This window comes from Carcharhinus amblyrhynchos, chromosome 26 (genome assembly GCF_965287045.1).
Source record: "Carcharhinus amblyrhynchos chromosome 26, sCarAmb.v2.hapA, whole genome shotgun sequence".
Taxonomy (NCBI): domain Eukaryota; kingdom Metazoa; phylum Chordata; class Chondrichthyes; order Carcharhiniformes; family Carcharhinidae; genus Carcharhinus; species Carcharhinus amblyrhynchos.
In genome coordinates, this window is record NC_137349.1 from 19,652,895 (window position 1) to 19,674,451 (window position 21,557).

Below are 21,557 nucleotides of genomic sequence, written 5' to 3' on the forward strand. Positions count from 1 at the left end.
GTTGTGATCGGCAGCATTTAGTAAAGTGATCCCATTTTCCACATTGGTCGCATCTTTTACTGTATGCGAAACAAGCTGTTCTGGTTTGGGGCTATAGGCCATTGCTGTTGAAGCAGGGCGTGCCCTGCATTGTGAATACTTTTGTTTTCAGTGCCGGCCTTGCTGGTGATGACCACATTCCAAAGAACAAAGAAGATTACAGCACAGGAACAGGCCCTTCGGCCCTCCAAGCCTGCACTGACCATGTCGCCCGACAGAACTAAAGCCCCCTACCCTTCCAGGGACCATATCCCTCTATTCCCATCCTATTCATGTATTTGTCCAGATGCCCCTTAAAAGTCACTATTGTATCTGCTTCCACTACCTCCCCTGGCAGTGAGTTCCAGGCACCCACCACCCTCTGTGTAAAAAAACCCTGCCTTGTTCATCTCCTGTAAATCTTGCCCCTTGCACCTTAAACTTATGCCCCCTCTAGTAACTGACTCTTCCACCCTGGGAAAAAGCTTCTGACTATCCACTCTGAAAAATGCCCCTCATGAAAGAATTTTTAAAAACTGTGTGGTATCAGTATGTTTGAAGTATGATTTTGTGGTAAAATGTCTGGTGTACAAAGTGGAGTTCACTGAAACAGGCCTGATTGAGTGCATTATTACAACTGTATCAGCAATGTTATTTTTGAGTGGTTAACAGCGTATGGCCCAGATTGCAAGAGTCCTAATCTGCTTTTTCTTACATTTTAATTGTTTTTGGCTGTATCATCATTTTGTTCAGCCCTCAAACCAAGCCTGCCCCACCTGGGATTGTAGATTGTATAGATCGATAGAAAAGTTATAGCACAGAAGGAGGCCATTTGGCCCATCTTGTCCATACCAGCCTGAGGACATCAAGGTATCCTTTCTAAACCCACCTTCCTGCAGCCTGTCCACAGCCCTGTAGCATTTACGATGCAGATCCAGGTATTTTTTAAAAGACTTTAGAGTCTCTGCCCTCACCACCAACTTGGGCAGCGAATTCCAGGCACCCAACACCCTCTGCGTAAAAAAAGCTCTTCCTCATGTATCCTCTACACTACTGCCACTCACCTTGAATCTATGTTCCCTGAATTATCCACTAAGGGAAACAAATTTATCCTGTCCATTCTATCTCTTCCCCTCATAATTTTGTAGACCTCTATCAAGCTCCCCCTCACCCTTCTTTGTTCCAAGGAAAATAACCCCAACCCATTCAATCTCTCCTCATAGCTACACTAGAACTAGGAGCTAGTGCTTTGTACGCTAAGATGGAAGCATTTCATCTCTTTTTATTACTGAATAGTCTCTGTCCTTGCTTTTTCCTCCCTGAAGTTTCACTGAATTACCATTACACAACTGGCTGCTATGGTGGTAGGATTTCCCAGTGACACAGAGGTTAATCACTTATAAGGAAAATCCACCAGTAACGAATTATCCAATAAATATTGTCTTCTGCTTTTGGAAGTTAATCCATTTTGCCTGAGCTGTAATGATTATTTATTGTCCAATCTTTTTCTCTCATAACCCGCACAATGGTTAGCGCGGCTGCCTCGTGGTGCCAGGGATTTGGGTTCAATTCCTGGCTTGGATCACTGTCTGCGGGGAGTCTGTACGCTCTCCCTGTGTCTATGTGGGGTTTCCTCCGGGTGCTCCAGTTTCCTCGCACAGTCTGAAAGAAGTGCTGGTTAGGCGCATTGGCCTTGCTAAAATTCTACCACAATTTTCAATGATAAAAGACCCAGTGTAATTTTCATTGCCTGAGTCACGTTTGCTCCAAACCATGGTCAAACCTCTCCTTTTATATTTGTTTACATATAACATATAAGACATGATTCCTTTTCCAAACAGTGAACTGGAAAGAGTACAACGTCCAACTGCAGTTCAAGGTGGCATATGAAAAGGATTTGCGTCGGCTGATAGAGGATTCGGAGATGTCTTTGTTGGTGTTTTACATGGGTCAAAGCCAAGGCTATTTCTTTGAAAGCGGAGGCGGATTTAGATTCCGTGAACTTCAACTGGAGCAACATCAGGTGATCTTTTTAATTATTCAAATAATCAATGGAAATGAGAAAACGGCATAAAATGTTTACTTAACCCGCGAATGGGAAGGATTAATTTTATGGCATAATTTATTTATGAATGAATAATATGATTTGCCGTATATTCATATTGACCTGATTACCTTATTTGAGAGACGGGATGACATCAATTAAAGCCACAATGTCATCAATTTTGGGCCTTCCAAAAGCATAAAAGCGAAAATAGTCACTTTCAGCCACTCATTCCTGACCCTCTTTAAGCCTGGCTCCTTTTAGCCTCTCAATTTTCCTCGCGTATTTATATCAATTGCTCCCACTGCCTCCCTGCTACCCACTGTAACATTAGGGAAACAGCTGCCTGAGGTTTATTTTTAGCTCATATCTAGGCTGCTAGGCAGCCGGCGTTAAGTGCTGTTTTCCCTCATGATTTTATTTTTAAATCTCATTCAGTTCATTTGCACTTGATCCAAATTTGATTACCCTTTTGTTGCAGGGGTAATGAAGTTTCAAATCCTATGGGCTTTATTATGCTCAGCTGTGAGGCTGGAACTTTGAACAGAAATAAACCATGGTGTCTCATATCTGTATTCATTTTCAACAGAGAGAGAGAGCGAGCACGAGCGAGCAAGAGACCCACATTTTTTTATCACTGTCATCCTGCATCAATTCTACCTTTTATTTCTAATTAACCATTTGGGCGGCATTGTGGCACAGTGGTTGGGACTGTTGCCTCATAGTGTCAGGGGCCCGGGTTCAATTCCAGCCTTGGGTCGCTGTCTGTGTGCAGTTTGCACATTCTCCCCGTGTCTGTGTGGGTTTCCTCTGAGTGCTCCGGTTTCCTCCCACACTCCAAAGATGTACAGGTTAGGTTGATTGGCTATGCGGAATTGCCCCTTAGTATCGGGGGGATTAAAAGGGTAAATATGTGGGGTGATGGGAATAGAGCCTGGGTGGGATTGTGGTCAGTGCAGACTCAATGGGCTGAATGGCCTCCTTCTGCACTGTTGGAGTTCTATGATTTGAGAGCTCCAGAGACTGATTTCTCTATGAAAACAAAGCCACCTTTTAATAGAGGACACTCTGATAGAGGGCAGTCTGCTGGATACGGGTACTGTTGAAAATTTATATTGAACTTAAGCCCTGTCTTTGTTTCAATTCTCAGCTCTGTGCCGCCCTATACTGTGCTTTTCATCTCTGCTAATAATCTAGCTGAATAGCCCTGTTTGCGTTACCCTACACTGGACTGGAATTAATACTAATCATTCAGCTGTTCATGAAAGCCTCCCTCCTTATCTTGCTTCATGCTTGAAGTGCCCTCAAGCTGTGCCAATTGTCTCTCTGCAATGGAAAGAAATGGTCCTTTATGAATGTAATGACTTCAATCAGGCCATTTGAGGTTGGCCTATTGGAGTGTGAACTCGCTTTGATGGGCCAGCCAGGGAGGTTTTTTCTTGTATTTAACCAGGGGTGTCAGTTCCTCTGGAACTCCCAAAGGTGGACTGCTGACTGATAGCACTCTGCGTGCTGCTGTTGGAATTGTAAATAAAGGGATTTTGGTGGAGGGATGTTTGCCCCCAAAGACTCATTACAATGAACTCTGGCTAAATACCTACGATAATAACCTCGTTAAGGCCAGTCCTCCAGATCAATGGTGCTTTACTGAAATAAAGAAACGGAACGCATCTGCCACTTAAAATAACTCAAACCAGTACACTGGATCTGCAATATCCCAGTCTATCTGTGAGCACGGGTTTTAAATTCCCGATGCTTGTCTCTTATTGAGTGAGCTCCCATTGCTCAATAGGAAAATTCATATTCCATATGGGGAGATCATTAATGATGTCCTATATACTTTGTGGCCACTATAACATCCCTCCCCATCTAGGTCAACAGGTCCCCCAGCAGCCCCACTGGCATGGAGTTCTTTTCATCTCTTTACAAACACCTGGGGTTGACGTCGGATCCGAAGGTGTGAATCTCACCGGGGACTTCTGTTTCGGAGGGAGCACCGAAGCTTCATTGTCACAGGTTCTTCCTCAGTGTTGATCTCGCTCGGGGCATGCGCTTCCTCAGCTTCCAGCTCTGAGTCTGCTTCTTGGCTGTTCGGAAGAGTGGGCTCTGGGTTAGCCTTGAGCTGTTACCCTGAACTGGTGGTGGTTGTCTCCACAGTTGGTAGTAAAGCTGGTTCTGGGGCAGACTCCCTGCTCCTTAGGTGGTCTAGATGTTTTTTCACAACCCTGTCCAGTAAGACACTGGTCACGTCTTCTCTATTATGATCCCTGGGACCCAGCCAGGACATCCCCAAAGTTTTTCCTGTAAACCTGATCGTTTATCTTGAATGTCCTGTCTGCTTTTGCAGAGAGACAAAGCACACTCGCTCATCCCGAAACCATAAAATCCTGCCTGAAGTCAATGGAGCTTCCCACTATCCACCCCTCACCTGCTCCAATTCCCGTGATGGCCATAGGGTGGGATTTTACAGCCATGCCCACCCCAAAACTGGGAATCACTGCCTGAAGCCAGCAGGCCATTGCAAGGTCCTTCCAGCCCGGTACGATTCCCATGGTGGGCGGGACAGGAAAATTCCACTCATAATCTTTTTCTGGATCTCTTGTCTAGACTCCACCCTCTCTGCCAGGTTTGGAATCAGTAGGCTTAGTCTCATGCAAAGCCAATGCCCCTTACTAGGCAACGGGAGAAGAACTTCTGGGTTCAGTTGATCAATGAATTCCTAATTCTGCTGGAAGGTAGAATGCTATTGGCCAAACTAAATAAAGTGTATTAATGTAATTGGACCGTCCAACTTGGATGCCAGGTTGGGTGGGGCATCAAATCTCCAGAAATGTATATCTGTTGTACCCATGTGATAAGAGAAGTTGGAACCCCCTGACTATCTCTCTCTTAAACACATTGGTCAAAAAAAATCTTTAACTGTCTTTTGCAAGTCTTTGTGTTTGCTGAGATTGGCTGAATACAAGACTCCCCCCCCACTGTGGGACAAACCAGGAAATTCCCCTTACAGCATGCCTCACTTTTGTTAAAGTTGGGTCTCTCTGCGTCCAGGTTTTAATCTGCTTTGCAGATACTGGTAAGGTCTCCGAAAAATTTAACATCATTACACTTCTTCTAGCGCCAGCAGCAGAGTTGGGCTCGCGGACAGCAGAAGCATCAAAGCATCAGCATTGGTTATTCAGGTTCCGGGGTGATGCGCTGAAAGATAGTCATAAGCAGCAAGTAGTGGAGCCCAATGTATCTGGGTAAAAGCAATGGGGGGATTACCTTATCTCCTTTGAAGAGCCCAAGTAGAATTTGCAGTTTGTCACTATTTTGAAGAGCCTACTGATGAAACCTTTTTATATCAAACCAAACTGCCAGTCTCTCTTTCTCAATTTGTGAGTGCCTGTGCCCAGCATCTGAGCGGGTCCTGGATGCATAATCTATGGGTATTTTTGATCCATCTCTTCAACGATGCAAAAGGACAACCCCGATCCCATAAGGGGATGTGTTGCACATCAGGATGAGTTCCTCCTTCGGAACAAAATGGGTTCACAGGTTTGACAATGATAATTGTTGTTGTACCTTATTGAAGGCCTCAGCCTGGAGTTCCTTCCAGGACTGGTCGAGAGCTTCAATTTGTTTAGTTGTCCAGTTCACCAACAACCTGTCATGGTTCACCCATGCTGACACTGTAGTTAAGAAAGCCCATGAAGGCCTCTACTTTCTCAGAAGACTAAGGAAATTTGGCATGTCAGCTATGACTCTCAGCAACTTTTACAGATGCACCATAGAAAGCATTCTTTCTGGCTGTGTCACAGCTTGGTATGGCTTCTGCTCTGCCTGAGACCGCAAGAAGTTACAAAAGTTTGTGAATGTAGCCCAATCCATTACGCAAACCAGCTTCCCATCCATTGACCCTGTCTACACTTCCAGCTGCCTCAGAAATGCAGCCAACATTATTAAGGACCGCATGCACCCCGGACATTCTCTCTTCCAACTTCTTCCATCAGGGAAAAGATACAAAAGTCTGAGGTCACATCCTAACTGGCTCAAGAACAGTTTCTTTCCTGCTACCGTCAGACTTTTGAATGGACCTACCTAACAGTAAGTTGATCTTTCTCTACACCTTAGCTATGGCTGTAACACTACATTCTGCATTCTCTCCTTTCCTTCTCTATGGATGATATGCTTTTTCTGCGTAGCACGCAAGAAACAATAATTTTCTCTGTACCCCAATACATGTGACAATAGTAAATCAAATCAAATCAAATCTCATTTGACGAGCTCTCGATTGCTCAAAAGTGAAACTCATAAATCACAAAGATCCATTAATGATGCCCCATGTCTTTCATGGCCATTGTAACAACTACCCACCTACAGACTCTTACCATCTTGACAAGGGAGACAAAACTTGTTATGGTCAGTTTCAGCTTTATGCAGTAAAAACTGACATTTTCAGCAAAATATTTAAACAACTATTGTGCAATGGAAATGTATGTGTTCGATTGCCAAAGCAGTGTTTTCCATAATTTATTGGAGTGCTTTATCTTGCGAGAATTTCTCCTTCTTTCTGCAAGTGCATTTCCCACTTTATAAAGACATACTATCAATGTGACACAACTTCTGTTTTCAAGTGGCTTTTGCCTTCCTAGTGAGTTTGACCAGAATCTCTGTCATGCTCACCATATTTAATATGAAATATGTTTTGCTCTTTAAACCATTTGTAGTTCCTAATAAATATGTCTGCATATCCCCACTATCACTGGACACATCGCTGGGCAAAGATTAATATGATTGTGAAAGTTACAATTTTGTCCTCTTTCTGGAACTTTCTTTCAGCTATCTTTTACTTGGCACGGTGGTTAGCTTTGCTGCCTCACAGTGCTTGGGACCTTGGTTTGGTTCCTGGCTCGGGTCACCATCTGTGTGGAGTTTGCAAGTTCTCCCCATGTCTGTGTGAGTTTCCTTTGGGTGCTCCAGTTTCCTCCCACAGCCCAGAAGACTCGCTGGCTAGGTGCATTGGCCATACTAAATTCTCCCTCAATGTACTTGAACAGGCGCTGCAGTGTGGCGACTAGAGGATTCTCACGGTAATTTCACGCAAGCCTACTTTTGACACTAATAAATAAACATTAAACTTTACTCCTTTGGTGCCTTTACTGCTGCCAATGCTTCCTTTAGCTGGACAAAGCAAGTTCTGTGATTTGAAGTAGTGAAAGGCAGGAAAGATATTTGGTGGGATTTGTCGATGGTTATTGTGAAGTAACAACATTGAATTCTTCTGTTCAGACCGTTTGCTTTAATGAAGGGACTAAGTACGTCATTCTGAGTATCCAAGGAATCCCTGGAAAATGTGCAGATGGCCAACTGTGTATTGATGTGTCTTTAAAAATCAGGCGCCTTTCAAATGGTGAGTCATTTGCTGCTCCTTATTTTTATGTTTCTACGAACATACTAAAAGTTGTAAAAAGTATTCACTTGTAAAACATGTCTTTATGTGAATGAGCTCCACCAGAAACTCCAGACCGATCATATCCCCCTTGCTGCCTCGCTCCGACTGAACCAGATTGTTTGATACATTTACGTTCTTCTCTTTGACTCTGAACTGTTTCTAACTGTATATATCCACTTACATCCATCTTTGTAATGGCACCTCCTCTACCTCTGTCTCAGTTCTCTGAGACAGTTCTGCCCATCTGCTGGCTGAAATCCACATTGATATGTTCATCACTCCCAGATTCAATTATTCCAATGCTCTCTGGCTGACCGCCTGTTTGTCCTCCATAGATTTCAGCTCATCCCAATACTCCATTATCTACATCCTATTCGTCTAACTTGCCCATTACATAGGAAAAGACTATTCAGCCCATCAAGCCTGATTCTCTATATCATTATGGACAGCATAATGGTTAGCACTGCTGCCTCACAGCACCAGGGACCCAGGTTCGATTCCTGGCTTGGGTGACTGTCTGTGCAAAGTTTGCATGTTCTCCCTGTGTCTGCATGGGTTTCCTGTGGGTGCTCTGGTTTCCTCCCACAGTTCAATAGATGTGCTGGTTAGGTGCATTAGCCGTGCTAAATTCGCCTTCAGTGTACCCAAAATAGGTGCCGGTGAGTGGCGACTAGGGATTTTCACAGTAAATTCATTTCAGTGTTAGTATAAACCTACTTGTGACAGTAATAAATAAAAATAAACCTTTGCACACTTTCATATGTATTTATTTACAGCAATGCACATTACAAACATATACCTCTTAACCCAGCACTTTATACACTTGTGAGCCAAACGGTGAACCAATTAAGCAAACTGAGGGACAGCCGTTACTGACTTGCTTCTACCTAGAGGGATTTGAACCAACAACCATGGCTTGTCATTGCGTGGAAGCTCAACGCTCTTGTGCCACAGAGTCACACACAATGCAAATTTATAGGAGCACATGTGAAGTCTCAGTTAATGGCCACCATACCGGGTGTTCTAGTTTCCTTCCACAGTCTAAAAGTGGTTAGGTAGATTGGCCATGCTAAATTCTCCCTCAGTGTACCCGGACAGACACCGGAGTGTGGTGACTAGGGGATTTTCATAGCAACTTCATTGCACTGGTAATGTAGGCCTACTTCTGACGCTAATAAAAAAAAATTCAGTACAATTTTTCCACATTATCCCCATATCCCTTGATGCCTTTAACATCTAAAAACATATCAATCTCTGTCATTAATATATTTAATTGACTTCACCTCCACAGCCCTTTGGGGTACAGAATTCCAAAAAATCACTGACTTCCGAGTGAAGAAACTTCTCTTCATCCCAGTCCTAAATGGTTTACTTCTTCCCCAATTCTAGACACACGCCAGTAAGGGGAAGATCCTTCCTATCCTTCCTACATCTATCTTGTCGAACTTTGTGAAAATTTTATATGTTTTTATATGTTTTATCTCTCCTTGTAAAACAACCCTGCCTTCCCAAGAGTCCGTCTGGTGAATTTTCCCTGCAGTTCACCAAAACTGTGTACAAAACTGCAGGTGTGGTCTCACCAAGGTCTTTGGATAACTGTAATCATAATTACATTTCATATGGTGTGATTAGTCATAGTCAAGAACAAGTTCAGCTCCCTCTTCAAGGCATAAAGCCAATCTTCATGCACATACCAACTGGCAGTGAATTCCAGAGACACCATGCCCTCTGGGAACAGAAGATTCGCCTAATGTCCTGTCTATTCCAACCCCTCCATAGTTTAAATTTGTGTCCCTGGTCCACTTCAATCTATTCAACACTCAATAGGCAAATACTGTCCACTCCAGAATTATTTTATAGTCTGTCCAATTGCAGCAAGACCTCTTCATTCGTGTACTCAAGTTCTCTTGAAATAAAGGCCAACATATCATTTGCCTTCCTTGTTGCATCTACATTTCAGCTTTCAGTGGCTCATGAACACCCAACTCCCTTTGGACATCAACACCTCCCAATCTTTCACCATTTAAGAAATATTCTGTGTTTCATTTTTCCACCTTATATTCCGTCTGTCATGTTCTTGCTCACCCATTTAGCCCACCTTAATCCCCCTAGAAGCCTCTTTGCATCCCCCTCACAACTTATGTTTCCACTTGGCTTTGTATTGTCAGCAAACTTGGAAATATTACATTTGGTCCTCATATCCAAATTATTGTTATAGATTGTGAATAGCCAGGGCTCTAGAACTGATCCTTCTGATATCTGACTAGTCACAACCTGCCAACCTGGGAATGATCCATTTAATCCTATTCTATGTTTTCAACCTGTTAAACACTTCTCAATCCATGCCAGTATATCTTTCCCTAATCCTTGTGCTCTAATTTTGCTTGCTAACCACTTGTTGACTGAAATTACCTACCAATTTCCTGGTGGGTTAATTAAAATTCTATCTCTTAAGTGGAATTTGAGACCCCATTACAGTGGGGGCAGGGGACAGGAAAATGCGGCGAGCCATTCAAAAGTCCATTGACTTCAGTGGGACTGGAAAACCCCGCAGGTGGGAGGTACTGTAAAATCCACCCCTTGGCCGGAATTTTACTGCCCCGCCCACCATGCGAGTTGGAACGGGCTAGTGCCAGACCATGGAAAGGTCTGACCTTGGGTGGGATTTTACGGTTTCGAGATGAGCGAGGCTGTAAAATCCCACCCCTTGTCTTTAAATTGCAGTGTGGCCTCATCCTCTCTGTGATCTTCTCCAGCTCTCTGTTCCATCCCGGGAACTGTATTTGCACGCGCTTTGAAATTTGTAAGTTTGGGTTAATAGGGATCTCAACATTTATCAGCAACTGCGGCGCACTTGGAGCTGGACTGAAGCATTTGGTTTTGATATTAATAGAATTCATTCTTGGTATTAATAGAAAATGAGCCGTTGTAATATTGCTCCTGATAAGATTTGAAAGCGGTCCATCTGGCAGGCAATTATCTTTGAAAAGCAATGCAGCACTTATTGGTTATTTGTGTTCAGTTACGAGGAAAGCCTTGTGCTACCACACTTTGAAGTGATATTTTCAGACAAAACAACAGATGTGCGGCATTTACCTGCCAGATGTACGCTCCGGGGGAGCTGGTGGTGGAGATTTAAGTGCAGCTGTGGTGGATTGATGGTTTTTTAAAAATTCATTCGTGGGACATGGGCATCGCTGGCTGGCCAGCATTTATTGCCCATCCCTAGTTGCCCGAGGGCAGTTAAGAGTCAGCCACATTGCTGTGGCTCTGGAGTGACACGTAGGTCAGACTAGGTAAGGACAGCAGATTTCCTTCCCTAAAGAACATTAATGAACCAGATGGGTTTTTCTGACAATGGTTTCATGGACAATGGAATCAGTAGATTTTTAATTCCAGATATTTTCTATTGAATTCAAGTTCCACCATTTGGCTTGGTGGGATTTGAACCCAGGTCCCCAGAATATTAGCTGAGTTTCTGGATGAACAGTTTAGTGCTAAAACCACTAGGCCATTGCCTCCCTCTGTTAAACACCTCACCTGATATCATATCCCATTGGGTAGAATGCATAATGGATGGCCAGTCTGCTACTTGGTGCCTTTATGCTGCCTCCCCAACATTCTTAATCATGGAAAAGATCTGAGTGCATGAAAATCTGATGAATGACAAGATCAAAATTTCTCTCATCTTCCACTAGCGATGCCATTCTGTCCCCTCCCAAACCCCACCCCACCGCACACCCACACCTATTTGCAGTAAAAGCATTAAGGTCAATAACAATATCAAGATCATAAGGTTAAAAGTAAAAAGGCCTTTATCCATTCAGCTCATGCCATTATGAACCCCCATTGGTTAGGATTATATGTATTAGGGTTTAGAGGGGGAATCCCGTAGGAACTTACAAAATTCTAACAGGATTGGGCAGGGTAGATTCAGAAAGAATGTTCCCAATGGTGGGGGAATCCAGACCAGGGGTCATAGTTTGAGGATAAGGGGTAAACCCTTTAGCGCTGAGGTGAGGAGAAATGGCTTCACCCAGAGGGTGGAGAGGAACACCACAGAGTGTAGCTGAGGCCAAAATGTTGGTGATTTCAAGAAAAAATTAGATACAGCTTTTGGGGCTAAAGGGATAAAGGTAATGGGGGGAAGGTGGGATCAGGATATTGAATTTGATGATCAGCCATGATCAAAATGAATGGTGGAGCAGGCTCAAAGGGCTGAATGGCCTCCCCCTACTTCTATTTTCCATGTATGTTTCTATGAGCTCAGGATTTGCACAATCTACATAAGTTTCTGTTTTTAAATTAGGAATCTACCCATTTCTCTTCCTTAATATTTGGCGCCACAATTTTCTCCCCCATTTTTGGGTGTAGTGATATTGTAGAACATTTAAAGGGCCACTGCAGTATCTTGATGAAGTGACTGTTCTTCACTCTTACGTCTAGTCAGTGAGCATCCTTAGGTTGTTTGAAGGATCACAGTTCTACGCAATTCCTTTCTCATCAATATCTGCATGCTTTCACTAAAGCTGGCTGGAGTCTGCCGGAGAGTCACCCACTTTCCTTGAGGGTGGAGCTCGAGTGTAACAGCCCATTGCTGAAATACAGGTCAGATGATGGATGAAAGCTAAAGATAACCCTCGTCCAAGGGTCACACCACAAGACACTTACCCATTAAACATTTGGATCATGATATCCATTTCCTTTTTGAATATTAAGTCAATATTCATTGCACTAGGTGGCAGTCTAGTCCAAAAGTTGACAAGTTAATTTATTTTTAACGGACAACTTCCTTAGTTTTTGTTTTCTTTAAGATCTCCAATTTCTGTCGACTTAATCCAAACGGAGAAGCTTGTCACATTGATGGATTTCCTTGCTGATTTTAAAAGCTAAGATTATATTATAGTTTAGCTCTTGAACCCGTTTCGCTATTCAGAGAGATCATGGCTGATATGTCATCTACTGTGCCTATATCCCTTAATAACATTGGTTAACAGAAGTCTATGAATCTCAAATTTAAAATTCGCAATTGATCCAGCACCAACCAATACAACGAAAGGGAGTTCCAAACTCTATGACCCTTTATATGTAGAAATGTTTCTTAATTCCACTCCTGAAAGGTTTGGCTCCACTTTTTAGGCAATGATAAAATCCCTATAATGCAAAAGGAGGCCATTCGGCCCATTGAGTCAGCGGCCACTCTCTGAAAGAGTATCTTCCAGGCCATCTCCCCTGCTCTATCCTCATTCCCCCAACATCACCCTGTCCTTGATACCACAGCCCGTGGAAATAGTTTCTCTCTAACTACCCTATTAGCAACCATTAGCATCTTTGAAACCTGTGAAAAAATTACCCCTCAAGCTGCTGGATTCCAGAGAACACAAACGTTATTGGTGCAACTTCTTCTTAATCTTTGGAGAGCAATCATTCTAGTAAATCTAGTCTGCATTCCTCCCAAGGTCAGTATACCCTTCCTAAAGTGTGACACTCAGACTGAAGACCATACTCCAGGCATGTTCGAAACTACTGTTGTGTGATTATTAACCCTTTGTTTTCTAGGCCTCCACATATAAAGGTCAACATTCCATTAGTCATTATGATATTTTTGTAAGAGTACACCAAATTTCAGTGAACTGTGTACATGAACTTATACTGTTTCTAGATTTTCACCATTTAAAAAGTACACTGATCGATCCCATTTTGTTCCAAAGTCACACTTATCGACACCAAAACCCATTTGGTGCTGTTTTGCCCATTCATTTAATAGCATCCCATTGTTATTTTAAGCTTCCGTCTGCACTGTTGACTATCCTTGCAGCATCAGTAAACTGGGATATACCATTCATTTAAGTTGTTAATGCACGCAGTCAGAATTTCTGAGGCACCTACACACATCCCCAAGCAATGCCACTAGTGACATTCCACCAGTTAGATTCGAATTCCAATCCTCTGCCTCTAATGGTGCACTAAGGCAGACTTTCATACGTTTCCGTAGCTAGTGATTCTTGGAACACGTTGCTAGCCTGTGGCCAGGGACTTATAGTTTGAGGGGCACTGTTCCACATCAAACATGGCTGACCAGGAGTCTTGCCCTCTTTTACCACCTGCCATTGGGGTGTTGGAAGCATTTGCAGGTTGACACTCAGCCTGTTTGGCTGCATTATGAATGCACACTGCCCCCCACCGGCCGTCAAGTCCTGGATGGGACTCGAACCCAGAACTTCTGGCTCAGAGGCAGAGATGCTAGCCCTAGCTACAAGACTTCCATCAATTAGGATGCTCGCTGATTATTCCTCTCTCAATTGCTTAACCAGGTCAATCATTTTCTCTCAGTTCCGTGAGCTTAAACCTTAGTTAACAGCTTCTTATAAGGGACTTTGGCTGGAGTTCTCCGACCTCGCCTGTGGCTGGGATTCTCTGATCCGGATGCAGTGAATGGAATTTTGGCTGAGCGTCAAATTCTCCATTCTCGCTGGCAGCAGTAGCGGGGTAGGCAAGACTGGAGAATTCCATCCTTTCCCTACTTCCTTCAGGTTGTCCCTGTAGCCAATCAATTGACACTTACTTAACTGCCATTAGATAAAAATTCAGGCACCATTGTGTTTGTTCAGCATTTCTGGTTCATTGATCAATATATTCTTCCTTCATTTAGTTTTCCTAGGCTTTTTATTAAAAAACTCAGAAACATCAGTTATTCCTTCCTTCCCAGTCACAAGGGGTTCTTCCGGGATTCTCCCATCTGATTGCTGTATGAAAATAAAACCAGATCATAACTGATGCCTTATCCGTGAGCTAAATCCAATTGAGGAAAGTTTCAAGAAACCAGTTAACAGTTCAAAGGTTGCTACGAGCTTTCTGCTTAGGAGAAGCTTGCATTGAAGAGGGTTCATAGAATCCCTACAGTGTAAGAGGAGGCCATTTGGCCCATCAGGTCTGCACTGACTCTCTTACCCCGGCCCACCCCCTGCCATGTCCCTGTAACCACACACATTTCCCCTGGCCAATCCCCCCAAAATTACACATCTTTGGGCACTAAGGGCCAATTTAACATTGCCAATCCACTTAACCTCCACATCTTTGTGGAGTGTGGGAGGAAACCAGAGCACCCAGTGGAAACCCACGCAGACACGGGGAGAATGTGCAAACTCCACACTGTTAGGTCCCCAAGGCCGGAATTGAACCCGAGGCCCTGGTGCTGTGAAGCAGCAGTGCTAACCACAGTACCACCGTGCTGCTACCGTTGGATAGGAGGTGGCATTATATTATTATATATCAAAAGACCTACAAAGAAACCCCATAGGATACTGTGAAATGTGGTGAGTTGGATCCAAAGCAAAGGGTAATGGCCGAGGGAAGTTTTTGCGAATTGAAAGCGATTTCCACTGATATTCCACAGTGATCAGTGTTAGGACCCTGGCTGTTTGTTTTAAATATTAATGATTTGGACTCAAATGTGGGAGACATGATTGGTAAATTTGCTGATGACACAATAATTGGCCATGTAGTTGTTAGTGAAGAAGGTAGGTGTTGTCTCCGGAATTATATCAATGGTTTGGTTAACTAGATGGGCAAGTGGCAAACCGGGTTCAATCAGAGAAGTGCGAGATCATTTATTTTGGGAGGACAAAGAGGAAGGTATTGAAAGGAGTGGAGGCATCGAGATACCTGGAGTACATGCCCAGAGTTCACAAGTTCATTTGGTATAGGAGCAGAATTAGGCCATTCAGCCCATTGAGTCTGCTCTGCCATTCAACCATAGCTGATTTACGCTCCTCGTCCCCATTTTCCTGCGTTCCCCGAAGATGACAGGACAAGTGGATAAGGTGATAAAGAAAGTATATGGAATGCTTTTCCTTATTTGATGAGGGATTGAACATAAAGGCAGGGATGTAATGCAGGAACTCTCTAAAACACTGGTTAGGCTGTGTGTATAGTTCTGCTCGTCACATTAGAGGAAGGTCATAGTGGATCTGGAGAGAGTACAGAGAATTTTGCTAGAATGCTTGAAAATTGCAACAATGAGGAGAGATTGGATAGGCTGGGATTGTTTTCCTTAGGACAGAGAAGAATGATAGCTGACCTAATTGAGGTGTAAGCATTGAGGGGTCTAGACGGGGTAAACAGGAAAGACTTGTTCCCCCTGGCTGAAGGGGTCAATTAACAGGGGTTCATAGATTTAAGGTGATTGTTTGAAGGATGAGAGACAATATTAGGGAAAACCTTGTTACGAAGAGGATCTAGGAGTCCTGGATTTCGCTCCCTAAATTGTTGGTTGAGACAGAAACCCTCAACTTATTTAAAAGGTACCTGGATCTACATTTGAAGTGTTGGAAAATAGGATTGAAATGAACAGGATTTCTTTCTTTGACCAGCACAGATATGATGGGCTGAATGACCTCTTTCTGTGCCATAAGATTCCAAACATTATCTTGCATGTGTGTCTTTGTCTATATATGCCATGTTTGTGAAACCTACCTCACCGCTTGCTTGATGAAGGAGGAACACTCCAAAAGTTTGTGATTCCAAATAAACCTGTTGGACTTTAACCTGGTGTTGTGCACCTTCTTACTGTGCCCACCTCTGGGAAGATTGAAGACAAGCAGGAGCACATTGGTCGGCTGGCCTGACAACAGCTTTCATGAAATTCCTCCCACTTCAAGCTTGCCCCAGCAGGACCAGGAAGATCCCACCTTGTGACTCTAAAATTGCTTTTCACTCTGTGTGTCTTTATCCCACACGGGTAGTCAAAGGTTTAGATGAGTGTGTTTTACACAATGCCTCACTCATTAAGAATTGTGTCCCTGAATAATTATTCATGCTGATATTCAAATTGATTTGCCCACATTGAATGATTTAAACAGGTGTCCCAGTGGAGAAGGAAGAGCTCCAGCAGTTGCTGTTTGGCTTTGATGAAAAACGCTTCACAAGGATGACGCCAACCTTGTTCTTTTTCATCAAGGAATTGAAGAACAAATTGATGCAGCCATCCTGCAGCACCTTTCAGGATTCACTGCCTCCGCCACCCATATTTGAGTAAGTATTGCTGGAGAACTCAAGACAGTGAAGCAGTAAGAGTGCTGTGGTTTAATCTAATTAAGTTGTTCTAATTGCAGTGTTAGATATCATTCAAGGTCCACATTGGGAAAGATCACATGGGGAGAGTTTCATGCATTGAACCATTCAAACTATTGAATTGTAATTGTGTAACTTTCTTTCTGTGTAGATTAATGGGGAGGCAATGGCCTAGTTGTATTATTGCTAAATCATTAATGCAGAAGCTCATCTAATGTTTTGGGGACCTGGGTTCAAATCCCGCCACAGCAAATGGTGGAATTTGAATTCAATTTTTTAAAATCTTGAATTAAGAATCTATGGATGACTTTGAAACTATTGTTAATCGTCAGAAAAATCTATCTAATTTACTGATATCCATTAGGGAAGGAAATCTGCCATCCTTATCCGGTTTGGCCAACATGCAACTCCAGAGCCACAGCAATATGGTTGACTATCAACTGTTAGAATGTAACCGGTGACAACTTTGTACTAGACGTAATGTGACCAATGGAAATGTAAGGGTCAGCTGACCCAGTAAAACATGGAACCAATTACAGAGTGATGTAATGGTCAGCTGACCAGCTGATTCACTATAAATAAGGAACTGTGTAGAATTGTGGGAAGCTTGGAGCAGCCCAGAATGAGTCCCCAAGTTTGGGGTAACAGCATTTCCTTATGCCTTAGTTTGATTTATAAGTTGGAGTAAGTTTTATTGTATTTTCATTGACTCTTCACTTTGAAGAGTTCCTTCTCAAGAACATCAACTGTCCTCTAAACACGGGTAACTAGGGATGGGCAATAAATGTTGGCCAGCCAGCGACGCATATGTCCTAGAGATGAATAATAAAAAGAATGTAAAATGTCAGACAGGTCGCAGTTGATGGCTTTCTTGCCTTCAAGTCTTGTTGTGAGTTCAAACACCATTCCTGGCCTTGGGAGCGAATATATTCACACTTTGGTGTGATATTGCTAAAGGTGCTAGCGTTTCCATGATGTATTCAGCTAAGATTTGGTCAACATGTGAAAAATCTCAAAGCACCAACTGGAAGTAAGCAGGAAGTTCTGTTGGTGCCTTAAGCTGCCAAACATTTCACAATCAAAATTGTTAAAACGCTTGAACTTGTCCTTTATTCAACTTCTGTCCATATGCTTTCTTACTTACATACATAACTGCTGTATATCAAACTATATGTCAAAACAATCTCTGAAATGCAGGGTGGGATCCTCTGATCACGTTTGCCCTGATGTGGCTATGCCGGCGTTGGACTGGGGTAAACACAGTAAAAAGTCTGACAACACCAGGTTTAAGTCCAAACGATTTATTTGGTAGTAGACTCACAAACTTTCAGGGTTAGTCCCTTTGTCAGGTGAATGGAGAGTTCTGGCCTCAGACAGAGCATATAAAACACAGGCAGTTTACAGATTACTGATTAGAATGCGACGTTTGCCCTGCCACTGCTGCCAACGAGAACAGAGAATTTAGCACTCAGCCAAAACTCCATTCACTGCAGCCGGACTGGAGAATCCGAGCCATGGGCGGGTTGAAAGTTGCTGGCAGTAATAAGGTGCAATGATAAGTGTAGTGGAGATGCTGGCATTGGACTGGGGTGGGCACAGTAAGAAGTCTCACAACACCAGGTTAAAGTCCAACAGGTTTATTTGGAATCACGAGCTTTTGGGGCACTGCTCCTTCATCAGGTGAGTGGAGGTTAGTTCACAAACACGGAATATATAGGCAAAGACACAATTGCAAAATAATGGTTAAAAGGTGAATTCCATCATGTGCTCCACGTTTAGTCCCAATCCCAGCAATAAAGATGAAGTAATTTTGTAGAATGTTTGTGAGCAGACATTCACTTTCAGTAGACATTTACTGATCTAATTTATCGTATGGTGGAATTAACTGCTTCCGATTTATAAGAAAAATGTGTAGCAATTAGACCCAATAAGGAACATTTGTGGGACATGTATGCCTTGTTGCTGAGAAGAAACCTTCATAGCAGAGTCACAACAGTGGCTGTGGCAACTCTAATAGGATAACAGCGATGATGTGTTCAAATAATTTATTCTAAAAAGATTGGTTTTGAACAGTGTGAGGAAGAATCATGAGACAAACTGAAACTGGAGAGTCAGAATCAAAGATGTGCGGGTTAGGTGGATTGGCCATGCTAAGTTGCCCTTTAGTGTCAGGGGGACTAGTTAGCATAAATACATGGGGTTACGGGAATAGGGCCTGGATGGGATTGTGGTCGGTGTAGACTTGATGGGCTGAATGGCCACCTTCTGCACTGTAGGGATTCTGATTCTACATAGAGAGAGAAAGAAAGAGATAGTTAAAGGGAAATAAGATGGCTGGAATTCTCCAGCCGTTCACACTGGCGGGATTCTCTGGTCCCGCTGAAAGCACACTCCCGTGTTCCCATTGGCATGGGGTTGACATCAATGGGAATTGCCACTAACAGCGGCAGGAGCAGAGAATCCCGTTGCTAGCAAACAACGCGCCACCTCCTGCAGACAGGAAGCGTGCGGCTGGGAGGCTGGAGAATCTCAGCCGATGAATTTTAGCATGGGAAACAATCAGGAACAGTTTTTGAAACCAATGCTTCTTCTAACCTTCGTTTCTGGGCCAATGTGACAAAGAGCTACTGGTTTATGTACAAGTATGATTTTGAATACAGCCTAATTCATTCAATTCTACTTTCAGAGAAGTCACTAAGACAGTTCAAAAAACGGAAAGTGGCTATTTGGAAACATCGGATTTGTTCTTTAATATGCCATCCTCGACACATGAGTCTCCTCGGGAGTTCCTACGCCAACTCAGTCGATTTTTAAATATGGTGTTAGATTATTCTGCCGACCAGCATTCCAGGCCTGTCCTCCACCTCGACAAACAAACTATCGAGAGCCTTCCCCACCAGTCACTAAATATTTCCAACGCCTACGTCTTGGAGCTCTTGGTGCAGTCTGATGAGCCGTTGATATTTTTACTGTCGGAGAACGCTGAGAACTTTCTGAAGCAAATGACAGAAAACGAGAATGGTGGCGAAACCGAGAGAAAGATGCAGCAACTTCTCACCTCGAAGCTTCAGAGCACAATCGGAAGAGTACTGGAGATCCCTATCTTTCAGAACAAGAAGGTTTTGACAAAACTCACCCACTTACTGAACGAGTGCAATTACCCCTTCCCCCTGCCTCACTTCCCTCAGGTCAGTGTCTCGCCACTGGACAGCCTGAAGAAAAGGAACCACACGCAGAAGACATATTACTCGTTTCTGCTACTGAAGACATTACAGACAGCGAAGACATTTTGGGACAAGAGGCAAAAGCTTTTCAGGCAAAACAGGAGCGCGACCAACCGGTCAATCTGTAAACTGGAGGAGCTCAGCATCGACTTTGACCGTCTGTCCTATGACTGGATTTTGGTTCCGAAATTGTACAATATACACAATTGTGTCGGCTCCTGCAGAATCCCCTTACTGGGGAATGTGTCTAATCATGTTGTCTTACTCATCAAAATGCAAGAGCAAGGACTTCCCACAAAGCGAGAGCCATGCTGTGTCCCGGTGGAGTATTCCGAACTCCTCCTGGCTGTTGTCAATGATGAAAGCAGCATGATCACCGTGTACAAGAACATGGTGGCTGAAGAATGTAAGTGTAGATGACACCCTCCCCCCCTCACCTTCCCCACCACCACCCCACCTGGCATCTTGGCACATTTCCCAATCAAAACCTTGTCAGAAAAGACCAAGGAGCATCTTTGGTTACACGTTCCCTCAGCCAAGTTGAATATTTTCTTACGGCATATTAATTCTGGAACACAGATACCAATTCCAGTTTGGATCATAATTGGCCCATCGGTTTGCAAATGGATCGCAAAATGGGAAAATCCAATCATTTCCCACATCTCCGTTGGTTCACGTCACTGACACTGGCTTCGAAATTAGAATAGCCGTGTCTTGTTTGACTATATTCTGCTTGGACAATGGACCACCATAACTTGCTTTATGCAAAAAAGCAGCACAAATGTAATCAGATATTCACATGCAAGTTAACTGAATGCAAAATTGAATTTCGCAACAATTCCTCTCAACCGCTGGGGATCAATCTCTCCATTCCTGTTTGCCGAAAGATGGAAAAGTAAATTATCAGCTTGAAATTCCCAATTCTGTGAAAGCTTATGGAGATTTATGCCAACGCAAGTTTAAATATGCCTAAAGTGCATGCAATATTCTTACGAGAATACCCACCTCTGACATGATGGACCAAACTTTGACCACAAAAGTGGATAGTTGCAGATGGAGTTGAGCCTGCTGATCTTGGATAAAGAATGAAGGCGGTGGTGGGATGGGCTTGTTCGAAGAGCCACCTCACTTCTCTGGGACTTTGGGCAGCATTTTCTGACCGCACTCATCCCAAGACCGGAAAATCCTACCTGGGCCCTCGCCAGCTATGATCCCCGTGGTGGACGGGACGGGAAAATTCCACCCTTTGTCTCAGTTGTTTTAGAAATTAGATCCCCTAGCCCTCACCCTCAACACCCCCTCCCAACCACCTCCATGAATCCTCATCCCCGCCACAAGAACTCAATGCCAACTCGTGCCACCCCCTTTTGTCCCTCATATCTTTCATATCAAGTCTGCTCACCCAGCATCCACTCTGGGCAGACCTCAGGAGCTATGAGGAGATGAGAAAAAATACACTTCTAGAAAACTAATACAGTTCTCACTCCTATATACTTTATAGTGAAAAAACTCCCATTCATAAACCCTTTTAAAGCTTTAAAATCTTCTTGAGCGGCTCATCTCTTACATAGAGTCAGGGAGCAATACAGCACGGAACCAGGCTCTTCCGCCCAACTGACCCATGCTGACCATGGTGCCGTCCCAGCTAGTTCCAATTACCTGCATTTGACCCAAATTCCTCTAATCCTTTCCCATCCATATACTTATCCGAATTTTTAAAAAAATGTTACTATTGAACCTGTCTCAACCGCTTTCTCTGGCA

General features: G+C 43.4%; 1 protein-coding gene across 1 annotated transcript in view; it reads left to right on the top strand.

The window, feature by feature from the left end:
* amh (anti-Mullerian hormone) overlaps window positions 1–20,215 on the top strand; it is a 32,728-nt gene extending 12,513 nt beyond the window's left edge. The window contains exons 2-5 of the mRNA XM_080212701.1: window positions 1,860–2,041; window positions 7,337–7,457; window positions 16,361–16,532; window positions 19,258–20,215. Of these exons, the coding sequence (XP_080068827.1) occupies window positions 1,860–2,041; window positions 7,337–7,457; window positions 16,361–16,532; window positions 19,258–20,215 (1,433 nt within the window). The remainder of the gene's footprint in view (window positions 1–1,859; window positions 2,042–7,336; window positions 7,458–16,360; window positions 16,533–19,257) is intronic.
* Window positions 20,216–21,557: the final 1,342 nt, after the last annotated feature.